The following is a 13,042-nucleotide window of genomic DNA, read 5'->3' as shown; positions in this document are numbered from 1 at the left end:
CTGGAGGAAAAGAGAGGCAAAGAGAAAGTGGACGAGCCACAAACAGTGGGGGAAAAGGAGGAAGGGAGAAGGAGGAGAAGAGCTGAAAGGGCAGAAGAGATGAGAGAGAATAAAGAAAAGGGGCGGGAGAAGATAAAAGAGACAGGGAGACAACCAGACACACATGTGATCAAATATACATAAGAACTGTACAACTACAGAATGAACCCGACGCCCCTTACAGCCTGATGCAGAGAAAGACAGAGAGACAGGAGGAGAAATGACAAAGGGAGAGGAAGAAGAGTGGGTACCTACAGGACAAATAGTGAATGACATGAGTTGAATAGAATTGAAAAATGTATAAAACTACACATTGTTGACCAGTGGCCGCCGACTCTTTGTGTCATCATTGCTGATTCATAGGGAGATTCTACTACATCTGTGACAAATTCCAAGATCAATTGAGATCTGTACTTTTTGATTGTTAAGGAAGGCACAAACGCAGCAGTTTTGCACAGCAGCCTAGTTATTGTTCAAAATCCATAAAAGCCAATGAGTTAGTTCAAGTCAAACTTTTTTAGGAGACTCTTTTAACTCAAACAATTTAAGCATTAAAAAAATATTTGATTTGAGTACAAGTAACTCTTGAGGTAAAGCCCAAGGAAGCCAATAAAGTTAATCAAACTAATTCAATGAAGTTCAACTTAAAAATAGTGAATATATCTATATACACTAATTTGCAGCATTTCTCCAAACTTATTGAAAAGTATTAACATAATGTGTCACAAGACTTAACTGCATCTTTATACAAATGTTACCACTTAAGTTTAATTTACTCAGTTTTTTATTTTTACTGAATCACTACTTTTTACATTTACATTACCTGTCAAAACAGCCGGCGTACAATAAAAAACATTTACAATTAATCAATTATCAAGTAGTAGCCAATTAATTTTCTGTGGATCAACTAATTTTATTTTTACTGCTGTTAGTAAGTTGTTAATAATATCCTACTTATTTTTTATGTGACTAACAAAATTTAAAACTAACAAATTGTAATGCTTGGGGCATCATTAAGAATTGGGCATATGATTTATAAACTATAATAAAATTGTGTGTCAAACTAAAATAAAAAATCCTAAACATTATAGCACATTGGGGCTTTAATTTTTTTTTTGATAACATTACAAAAGTTGTAATCTAAAGAAAATGAGTCAATGGAATAAAGTGAAATTATATCACCAATACTTTGGTTAGGTTAACAAAAGTACTAGGTTTCAAAAAACATGATGGTTTGGGTTTAAATAACTACGTTAGGTAAATTGCATAGTAAGTGACTTGGCACATACACAAGGCATGTGATACACATACAGTAACAAAATTAACATTTACTTGTACTACTGTTTTTTTTTTAATGCATTAAATTGAAGCGAGATACTAAAGGGTTATGAGAGGCATGACAAAGCATCGGTATTTGACGACCTTGGAATGAGAACGGGTTGATCAAGAACCACAACGAGCACTACTTTTATCTTACAAATGACAGAGGTTACAGGAAGACCTACATATAGCACATTAGCTACACATTTTGGCCTTTTCAGCAGTGACGTTAATTAGCAGCTGGCATATACATTAACACGTGATCAGGTGTAAATCCAAGCCGATCGCACTGCAATGGGATCAGCAGAGATGGAGATGGTCTGGCACACATTGTGATCCAATATCTACAGTGTTACCACATTCTTAAAGGACAGGTTCACAAAATTTCAAGCCATGAATCTGACTAACTCAGACTGCCAAAGCCTCATAATATTAGCTTCATTAACATTTTTGAACACTTTTTTTTTTTTTAGCATGGGACCAAATCTTTCTCCCCCATCACTTACACTGGTGTATTTGGATGGGATCTCTTAATGGTCAGCATGAACAGGAGGAATGACCACAGCAAGCAAAACCTTTTTCAATGTTTATATGGGCACCTGACTATTGGTTTCAGATAGACATAGTTTATTTGTAAAATATCCGCCCAGCAGGTTGAAAGGTCAAGCTACAAGGCAAAAGCCAATAGTAGCAAGTCTTCCATCACAAATTTTTTTTTAAAACAAATTCCTATTTAGGAAGTAGAGCAGCATTGTTTCCCTTCACCTAGGACGAGCCATGTTTGTTCTCATTTCAGCCAGCCAAATCTACCTAACTACCACAATGAGATCCAATCACAGTGTGGGCAGAACTGAGGAAATGAGAACACTTACTAATGCCAGGAGTAAATGCAAAGGCCCGTGGATCGAATGTTATAATACATTATCCAGATACAGATCAAATGTTAATACCAGGTTTTCCACAAGCAATGTTTGTCTCCTGCTCACCTAATGCTGATAAAAAAAGAGCAAAAAGAGACTAAATGTTAAATATTGTAATGTTATCTGGTAATTCTATCAACCTGTCACTGGATCTGAAACAGAGAGACAGCCAGACTGCTAAGTCTTTGTGCTAAGCTAAGCTAAGCTAATCACCTGCTGGCTGTAGCTTCATTACTCGACATACATTGGTGGTATCAATCTTTGATCTGACTCTCGTCAAGAAAAGGAATGCTTGTATTATCCAAAAATGTCAAAAAGCAGCAGCAACGTCCCCCACTGTTGTCTGCTGATCTTTTTTCAAATATACTGCCCCCACTGTTCATGTGCTTAACTGAATCTAACTAATGCTCTGAAGGAGCATAGGATACACAGGGTACCATGTGAGCACCTATTAAAAGCTAATATATCTCTAGCCATTAGCCTCTAGACCAGTGGTGCAATCTCTGGGTCGGGACCCCCAAAGCTTCACAGGGGGTCAAAGGCCTTCTTGAATTTAAGGTGTGTAAGAAAACTTGAAAAATATACACAGTTGGCCTGTATCTCAGAATTGTGTTTATTTTTCTGAAAACTAAATTAAATGAATATTATAGTTTTAGTTTGATTACTCATTAAGATCTAAACTTTGAAGACATGAACATTAATGAACAGCCTCGTCCTGTTCAAACCAAAGAGCTAATAGAACATAAATAAAACACTGGATCTGTCAAAAAAGAAGCCTATTAAGTATGTATGAGAGTTAGAAAACTCATCTCTGATTAATATTCACAGGAAATAATCTCCTCAAAATTCATAGAAATATCTCATTTTACATAAACTTCCTGCAGTTATTGTGTTCACTATATGGGTTCATTGTACAGTTTATCAGTTATTCTGTACTCTTATTGTTATGCAATGAATGTTAACAAATAACATATAAATGCAATATATGAAATATCCACAAAATAAGTCACATAGTCAGGGGTTGTCAGTTTACACAAGGATAAAAAAGGGGGCCCTAACCCTAACCCTCATTTACTGCATGGGAGACATCTCCAGTAAGTCCCAGAGAAAAGCTCTATTACAATAAAGCAAAAGTCCCAACTTTGTGTTGCTTATTAGAGTTTGTTTTTGAGGGTGGAATGGGATCATTGTTGGCCCTTGTGGCCATTGCGGGGGAAAAGAACCACTACAAATGTGGTTCTTACCAACCAGTGGGTGTTTCCAGCCCTTCAGCCTCAGGGGACAGCAATGAGCCCATTGTGGCATGGCACATTACAAGGAGGCAAGGAAGACGCAGCACCCGAAACTTACTTTAACAAGCCACCCTAACTAATCCTGAAGGTGTTCCTGCCTCGGTAGGTGCTGTTGAGTGAACCTGTGAAATAAAGTAGAGGACCAGATATGCATGTTGCTGTCTATGCCTGCCAAAGCCTCTCCATTGTTCCATGGCATCTGTGGCGCATACTGTATCATGTGTTATATTTAGTTTTATATTTCATGGTGCCAAAGTAATAGCTCACAGGCGAACCTCAGTAGCATTGCCAGTCTCCTTCCTCTCTGCCTCCTTTCATCTATCATTCTGAGCACCTCAGTGTTTACGGCAAAGTAGCACTGAAGTTGCATCATTTGTGATCAGTCTCCTTCCCTGCAAACTCTGTTGGGTCATCTCGCAGTACTCCCACTCAGGGAATAGTGATTTTTGGTTTCTGCTCTGAGGCTGGCAGACACTCATCTCTCTCTATTTCCTTTTGAAAACACACATACACTTGTCCCTCTTATCCCAGCCAATCACCCACGTGCCTCATGTGGCTGCAAAGGTGATCACAGGAAATGTAAGCACAGGATGACACCCATCTGTGACCTGAGTTTTGAATAAAATCCTGCTTTTTTTTTGCTGACTGTATTCCCACTTCATTCCCCCGAAAACAGCTTGAAGCAGTGCTGGCACAGCACTAACACAAAGCGAGTAGAAAGGTGTAGTGTGAGTAGACTGAGGGTGAAAATGATGTAGTCAAAGTCCAGCAGCGCTCACTGATGTGATGAGCCCACTGTCAGTCTCAGATTTCCCAGAAGGCCTGTCACACCCTACACACACACTGCCTCAATTGGAAACATTTCAGTCTCATTCTAAAATGGGAAATGTGCCATTGAAATGAAAGTAGAAGTCCAAATTAAACTCAGTTAATTTCAAAGTAATTATAAATAAATGATCCTGGTCCTTTTATACGCAGAGGCACAGAGAGGGAGATCAGACGCAGTGTCTCAGCAACATCATCACCTTCGCTCAAGTTAATTAATTACATGTGACAATAGAAGAGTAGAGGTGTATGCAGTGTCCCTCATCTACATCATCTCCAAACTAATTCACCAATGCACAGCTCGATGCCAACCCTTGAAAGGCAGGGTTTACCGGATGATTCTGCAAAATCCTGCATTAAAATAATTCCCTTCTACAGAGTCTACAAATGTGCATGGCATATACAGTATGATAGGGAAAGGTTGTGGTTATGTTTTTTTTTTTGTAATGGGACATACACTCCAGTCTGCTGCATGGACGTCTACCCACCCATGCACCACCCTGACCTCCACACCGCCGCCTGAACTGGCACAGAGCATTGACATAAAACATAAATCATTCAACATTTGTCCTATGTGAATGAAATTTTTAGGGGTACTGAGCTGCTTTTGGAGTGTTGAACCAACACACCAACACGGGAAGCAGTAATGCACAGTAAAGCCTTAATTACATCACAGTTATAATCCGTAAGATTTCCATTATAAGCTCCATTGCTGATGCTATTTATGGTCACCATTTTTCCATCACTACCCATTTAGCATATTTTAATTTAGTCATGACCTTTCTAAGTACGTGTAGCAGCTTCCATTGTCCCTTCACACGGGGATATACAGGAAACAATGCATAACATTTCCTACTGTACTGCTTCACATTAAAGTGTTCAGCCAGCGGACCAAGGGGTGGTTTTTATTGTGAAACATCCACAGGAAATGCAATGTATTTGTCAGGTGGTCAGTGGTAGTTCTTACCACTGCTATGAACACTGTGTCCCAAATATATACCAGTAATAGTAATTTTATATCGTAAGTACTAATCACATTATACTGTTTTAGTATACGAGAAAATCTACATATTTAATCACTGTATATAGTGAGCAGCAGTGACATTACACTAACAGGAAATAATACAGTACAGTCAACGTCAGACGCCCATCAAACTGCAACTTTAGAATGTCACTGTAACTTACCCTTCACAGATAGAAAATTTTTTTCTCAAGATTACTTTTTTTTGTTTTACAAGATCTTCCACTGTTTCACACAACCATCCACAATTTATTTATTATTGATAGCAGTGAACAGTGTAGTGGGAAAAAGCATTCAGGGATAAGGTTCTGTGGACATGAAGCAAACTATATTATGTTGTGTTATTCCATGTTTAATTTTACAGGCTTACAGTTTAATATTTTATGTTCATGTATGTTCATCCTCATGTATTCACATTCTGGTTGTCTCACACTAGTTAGGAGAGTTGTTATTCATTGTGCCATGAGCTAATTACATTCCAAAGACCAAGGCTGTCTCGGGGAGAGTTGGGCATCAGATGTGTTATGACTACTGTTTATCAGACATTAGACGTCACCAACAGACATCCTCGAAGGGAAAGAGGCCACATTCTTGTAGAAAGAGACATATAATTGAGTGAATTTATTTGTTCTGGTTAGTTGATTCTCGAGACAACTCTGTTTGCTTGTATTCTGTTTGGATGCAAATAAATCTTGCACGTGTCACCATTCTGGGTTTCTACAGTGGGAGTTTGTGGTCAAAGAAAAATTAAACCACAACAGCAACAATTAAACCACAACAGCAAAATGTTGAGGCGCTTTTTCCACATGAACTCCGAACAATGAACCCTTTCACACATGTAGCACACAACAGGAGATCCGTGTCCATGTCAGACACGTTTTCACCTTTTCAAAGTACTCCAGTAGGTCGGCGAGGGGTGGTGACTGGGTAGAGCATGCAGGAGGAACAACATGACGCAAAAAAGTATGCTGTGGAAATCACAGTGTTTTGTTTGCAGCACCTCACTGGTTTTGCACTAGTCACATGATAGAAACGTCATCAACTCGCTCACTTGCTTGGACAATGACCTGCTCTGTTCACACATGGACTCAACCGGACATTATACAGATTTTGTATTACGGAGCTGACAGGGTAAAATCCTGTCCAACTGATTCAAATGTTTGCATTCTGAAATACAGCTCTGCTGGGTAATGTCAAGATAAGTTCAGGGTTGCTGTGCATGTATGAAAGGAACTCTGAGTGTGCTAACACACAGGACTACACAACAGCCATATGACTTGGATATGACACATACTGACATTTCTGTAATTAGGAAAGAAACTTTCAATTGTCAAATATTTTACCATGCATTGGTTATGGCACCATGTGTTGTGTGTGAGGTGGGTGAGGTCTATTACCTGGAACAAAGCTTCCCTGGACAACGTCCTTATACGCCCACCAATTCTCATCAAGCTTGGATGTTATAGGCTGAGCTGCAGAGAGAAAGAAAGAGAGACTTGTTTTTTTTTTGTTTATTTATATGTTTCTTTGGTAGTGTAAAGAATGCTCTGGCATTGAAGCTCCCACTGGGCTGCAATGGCAAAGGAAAGAAGTAAGAACAGAATGAGAAAAGAAAAGAAAGACAGAAATGTACTGAAAACAGACAGATACTAAACTCTCACCATTAAAGCTCATTAACAGGGTTCATTTATTTTCATAAAAATTACAGCTAGAATTGTAAAGAAGGACAGGATGAGGATAGTAAAGTTGCATTTTCTATTTGCCTTGTTGTCATTTAGGTTATGTTAAAGTTATGGTCAAGCATGTTTAAAGGTAAATAGTATTATTTCCTAATTATTATTTAGTTGGTATCATCATCCTGACAGTGCAGTGTAGGTTCTGTGCCGGTGGAGGGTTCAGACCGCTCCAACTCTAAGAAGGTAACACATCAAGAACCTCTGTCTCTGTCTGTCTGTCTGTCCACTGAACTCACAGAGAGCAAACTGACCCTCCATCCATAGCAAACAAGCTAACAAAGAAAATGTTGAAGTAACAGCACGATTAGTGAATGTAATTCAATTCAATTCAATTCAATTTTATTTGTATAGCGCCAATTCATAACAGAAGTTATCTCAGGACACTTTTCAAATAGAGCAGGTCTAGACCGAACTCTTTAATGTAATTCCTGAATTTCTAATTGTAATCCTTCACTCCATTTTTAAACCGAGGTCCTCCTTTTATTACATTATTTTGGAATTGGAAACAAGGGAAGAAATATGGTTGACCATTTTTATTGTTTGCAGTTTATAGTGATCCTAGTTTCATCAATGATTGAACTTTTCAAAAATAAAAATCAGAGAGGATTCCTTCAAACAAAATCCTCTCAAATTGGGGGTCTGGGGCCTTATGTGCATCACTTGAGGGGGTCCTTGACATGAAAAAGTTTTGGAATATACACTACTAACACCTGACTAGGTAACAGCCAACACTAATGGCCAGGACGTGAGGAAGTGTGTGACTACTATACAAGAAAGCATTAAAACAAGTACGCACTGCTAATTGTTATGTGTAATGTTGTTGAATTAAAGGTACTTTACTTTAAAATATGGTCAGTGTAGGCAATATAAAGGCAGTCCAAAGAGGCAAACAAATCTGGCTGGACCCCATGCTCTCAGTACAACACTGAGAGCATGGGGCAAAATGGCTGCTGTATATACTGAAATGAGTGAACTAGGGTCAGGTGTTCAGGGAGGAGCAGGGTCAGCTGACTGGGGAAAGGTGGGAAATTCTGAGGGCATCTGGTGGACTGGTGGGGAATGGCAAAGTCTCAAAGGTTTCAAGTAAATTCGGGGGCAAGAAAACACAGAGGTGGGGTCCAACTGCAGTTAGCCTGAATGCTAACATCCTATTCATGTAAATATACCACTGAAACATTCAAATGTTGTTCTTGTTGGATAATTTGTGCCATTAAGAAGGGTCAGTTGAAACAATGAAATCCCCATTTTAGTTCAGTAAAAGCTAGCAAATGCCCGTTAGCAACAACAACAGAAACACAGCAATGTAACACATTTGTGCTCTCTCTTTTAAATGTTAAAAAGTACAGTGTTTTGAAACGTCAAAGTGGTATTCATGAAGCTGTACAGGGAGAAAATAAGCATTCCAGTATTGATTCATTTGTAAAAAATGTGCACTGATGGTAATATAATTCATACTATATGTAAAAAATTAAATAAACTTGTAATGAAGCTTTCAAAGTAGGTCAAAATGGAGGATGTTCATGTGGGATGTGTGTTGGGAGTCCCTATGGTGGGTCTACACTGGTGTGCACAACCGCCTGTGGCACCCATGACTTCACACTTTGTGTCCTGTGTGTTTCTAGCCTCAGGGTGCCACAGATTGTGCTGTAGCTCTGTTGCCATCTAACCAGCCTGCCTGGCAGCAACAGCACAATTAAAACAGAGCCGCTGGGATCTGACAGGTAGATCTGGATGGTAGAGTTTGTGTTGCACCAATGCAGAACCAGGTCACATGAACCAAACAGGGACTGCAGTTGACTTACGAGTAAAGTAGATAGGCAATGGCAAGTACTCAGATCCTTTACGTAAAGTACCAATACCACACAGTAAAAATCCTCTGTTACAAATAAAAGTCCTGCTTTAGCAATGTTGGTTCAGTAAAACTAGTATAGTATAGTAAAGTAAAATCAGAAAATGTTTTGGAGTATTTAAGGTCAAATGCAGAAAATGATCATGCATTAATGTAAAAGCATGATTTTAAAGGATTAGTTAATTGATTGTTTGGTTTGTAAAGATTCTGAAAATAGTGAGAAATGCTGTCACAATTACCCAGGGCGTAAAGGTGATCCAGCATTCTGAAGGAAGGAAGTGAAACCTTCACAATGTTGTTTTATCCAACCAACAGTCCAAACCTCAACATTTGTAAATCAACTAATTGCTTACTCAACTAATAATTTCACCTGTACTTATACTGTTGGGTTTTAAGCTATTCAAACTTGAAAAAAAGCTCAGTGGGTAGAGCTGGCGACCAATGCACCGAGGCTGAATCCTTGTTGCAGCAGCCCAGGGTTCAAATCTGACCTGCGGCCCTTTGCTGCGTGTCATCCTCTCTCTCTGACACCCTTTCCTGTCTATCTTCAGCTCTCACTATAATAAAAACAATAAAAGCCCCAAAAATATACTTAAAACAAAACAAAAACATACATTACATTGAAAATGTTTAGTAACAAATGATTCTTGATTAAGCAGCTTTTACTAGTAATTTGAACTGACTCTAACTTACTAAGTTACAAAAACATTCTTGATTAAGTACTTTGTACTAGGTGTTTTGTTTTCACAGAACAAATAAAAAATAGATGTCAGTGTCTTTACTAAATATAACTAAAGCTATCTGATCATGAATGTTTTTTTAACATTTGAGTTAGTTTTACTTCAAATTTTCAATGTAATCAGTTTTAACAATTCTTTGAGTTAAATGAACTTATCTGTTTAAATATTTAACATTTGTACTTCAGCATTTACTAGAGTAAATGTACTTTGACATTCCAGCACTGTGGTTGCCAGTCTATCACAGGGCTAACACACATCCCCATATATTGTTAATTTAAACTAACCAGCTCGCCTGACCTGCATGTCTTTAGAGTGAGGAATCCAGAACGCAGGAAAACCATGCATGCAAATATGCAAATTTCACATTATAGATTCCTCAGATGAACATACTCATCATGAAAAATAAAGCTTGGTTTGAATTGGACAGGAGAAGGGAAATATTTTGATATATAGCTGACTAGCAATCGGAGCCACATACTGTAACTGAAGGTGAGAGATGTCAACATGCATTGCCTTTTTCGATTAAAACCACTTTTTTGGGTAGAAGCTTTCTAATAATTGGCATAGATGTGACTTACTCAAGGGTCTAGAAGTAAAAGTGAGAGGAATGGGATGACACAGAGCTGCAATGACAAAACCCACAGGACCAGGACGGAAGAGGAAGATATAAATCAGGACTGAGCAGGGCAGAAAAAGAAAATTTCACACTGTATTACCCTTTAATATTTGCGAAAATTACCTAACCCAGACGCGAACAGTGGCTACTTAGCAGAGTTGATGAGAATGTTTATGTCTGTACTGACCTAATGCCACTATAATATTAGCCACTACCAATGTGACTCCCAAGAACATTACCAGGAATACTAATAAATCAGCTTTTCTCTGCCAAAACTTTGTGTCACATGATGCTTTTAAACTTTGCCTACAATATTTAAAAGTATATTCCATTGATTTCAGACATAAAGGTTGGTTTAGGCTACTAGTCATGGGGTGTGTGAAAAAAGTTGCACAAGCTCCTCTATGGCTCTGAAGCGTGAAGGTACAAGAGGAACTGGATACTGGACTTAAAGATGGCGCCCAGTAACCTGACCGCATCAGGTTTGTTGTTACACAGAACCATCTGGGAAGTTGTTGTTTGAAACTCTTTGGAAAATGGCAGGTACTTTCAAAAACTACTTGGCAGGTGATTGGTTTGTTCTGATATAACTGATAGCAGCATCTGTGCTAACCTCTAACCTCTTCTCCTGGCCCCGCCCACATGTTCCTGCTCGGACCAATGACTTTACATTAGGATGATGTCACAAAAATATAAGTAACTTTTCTACGCTCTGGGAAGGTTTGGCCAATATAAAACCTTCATGGATTCAAAATGGATGATGTAAATAATAATAATTGATTTTGTTTGTAACTGGATGAATTCCATCAACAGTTTGACAGATGCATTTGTAACGTATCCAGATCTGGTAATAAATAAGTAAATAAGTAAATAAGTGTGGTGATGTCACCAGGGTTCACTGATGACATCACCACTGGTCATCTAGACAGGGTGTAACAAAACAAGTATTTAGAAATTAAAGGATGCGGGCATCTACTGTAAAGGTAGAGTCTAACGAAAAATGTTATCTTGCAATTGCATTGTGGGAATCGTAAGAGCCAGTGTTTTTGGAGCTTCTCTCATACTTGTACCTAAAACTCAGGATATCTCACCCTCAGTTGCTTCAATCTCTTTTTCTATTCTCTCTCGCAAGTCCCTAAACTCTTGTGATTTAGAAGCCTACCTTACAACAGCATGCTGTACCCCTTTTCCTCTCCTCATGTCTTCCTATCTATATATATTTATGTATGTATAAATCTATCTATCTAAGTTTTCAACCTGTTAACAGCTTGTGAAAAACTTAATTTTGAATTGTACATTTTTATTAATGTATTATTTAGTTACATTGTCTTCATTAATTCTGAATGTATGATCTAGTGTTGAGTCAGTCTCTTGTGGCCTTCTGTTTCAGTGTGGTAGGTCAGTTATGAAGATATTGCTTGCCTCCTGATATCCACATGAAAATATCACTATCAGCAGTCCAAACTGCAGTGCTTCGTTTAGAAACCGAGGCTGGCAGCTTCAGCAGTGACGAGTAGGAAGTCTTGACTCATCCCATTGTTGGAATTACTGTGTGTTTCTGACTGAATGGATTGCTGCCTCACCGACACGACCATACTGTATGAGCTCTTTGACATATTGACAGTGATATTCATTATAGTCACACTGTTTCAGTCAGCCTGTGTATGTAAGTGTGAAGCACAGTGTGTACTGTGGGCTGCTACTATGATCTGCGTGTGTGTGTGTGTGTGTGTGTGTGTGAGAGAGAGAGAGAGAGAGAGGCTCCTGATCTAACTGTTACGAAGTGTTGAGACATGAATTCAATCATCTTCAATGGGTTTGAATCTCAGTGTGGTATTGTGCAAAGAGCCTGTTGACACATACTGTGAGGAACACACACATAATGTAAAAAGTGAAATGAGTAGGTTTACCTTGGCAGGTGAGGACTGAATAGGCAGAAGCTGAATAGAACTATCACACTAATAATTATATTTCTGTAGCTTCTAGAAGTATTTACTGCACTGGTGGCATCACTGCAACATTCTCATTCATTTTATTCATGTAGATATTTTAAATCCAAATGTTCTCCTGTATTTCTATGTTGTTATAATGTTTTGCAGGACCATAGTTCCTTACCTGATGACGTGCAGATGATATATGTTTGCAAAATCACAGATATATCCCAAACGACATGCATTCTTCGTTCAATTCATGCTCATTTTCTGCAGCTGTTGCGGGGTCGCACTTGTAGACGACACGGCCTAACTTTGAACATTTTTTTTCTCCCCCTCTCCTTTTTGGTTCTTCTGATCCCCGTCTGTCCCCCGGTGGAGCACCGAGATGGTTTGAAGGCTCGCAGGAGATGCGGTCCTCACAGCGCCGACCACCGTCGCTCCCCGGTTTGCTGTTCAGGCATTTCACTGGGTTTTTTCTTTTTACCCGCGTCTGTCATGTAGCCTATCTATCTCGGTATCAGTCCACCCTGAAGACATTTCAGCTGTGAAATCCATTCACGGAGCATTTTTTTCTTCCATCCTCTCTCTCTCTTTTTTTCCTTTGGAGCGGGTGGATGTTCGTGGCGCACCGCTCGCTCGTCTGCAGCGGATCAGGCAACTTCCACTGACGACGCAGAGCGCACCGAGGGCGCACAGACACACAGACACACCACATATTCATTATATTGTGTGATGACAGAATTTTAAGCT

At 39.0% G+C, this 13,042-nt stretch overlaps 1 protein-coding gene across 1 annotated transcript in view; it reads right to left on the bottom strand.

Moving 5' to 3' along the window:
• Nucleotides 1-12,960, bottom strand: part of LOC127357020 (carbonic anhydrase-related protein 10-like) — a 102,824-nt gene extending 89,864 nt beyond the window's left edge. Inside the window, exons 1-2 of the mRNA XM_051389175.1 lie at nt 12,474-12,960; nt 6,815-6,889 (exon numbers count right to left, since the gene is read on the bottom strand). Coding sequence (XP_051245135.1) covers nt 6,815-6,889; nt 12,474-12,534 — 136 coding nt within the window. The 5' untranslated portion in view covers nt 12,535-12,960. The remainder of the gene's footprint in view (nt 1-6,814; nt 6,890-12,473) is intronic.
• Between the last annotated feature and the right edge of the window lie 82 nt (nt 12,961-13,042).

The sequence above is a fragment of the Dicentrarchus labrax genome, unplaced genomic scaffold (genome assembly GCF_905237075.1).
Source record: "Dicentrarchus labrax unplaced genomic scaffold, dlabrax2021, whole genome shotgun sequence".
In the NCBI taxonomy this organism is placed as follows: domain Eukaryota; kingdom Metazoa; phylum Chordata; class Actinopteri; family Moronidae; genus Dicentrarchus; species Dicentrarchus labrax.
The sequence above is the reverse complement of the archived record's forward strand: the minus strand, read 5'-3'. Positions and strand labels throughout refer to the sequence as shown.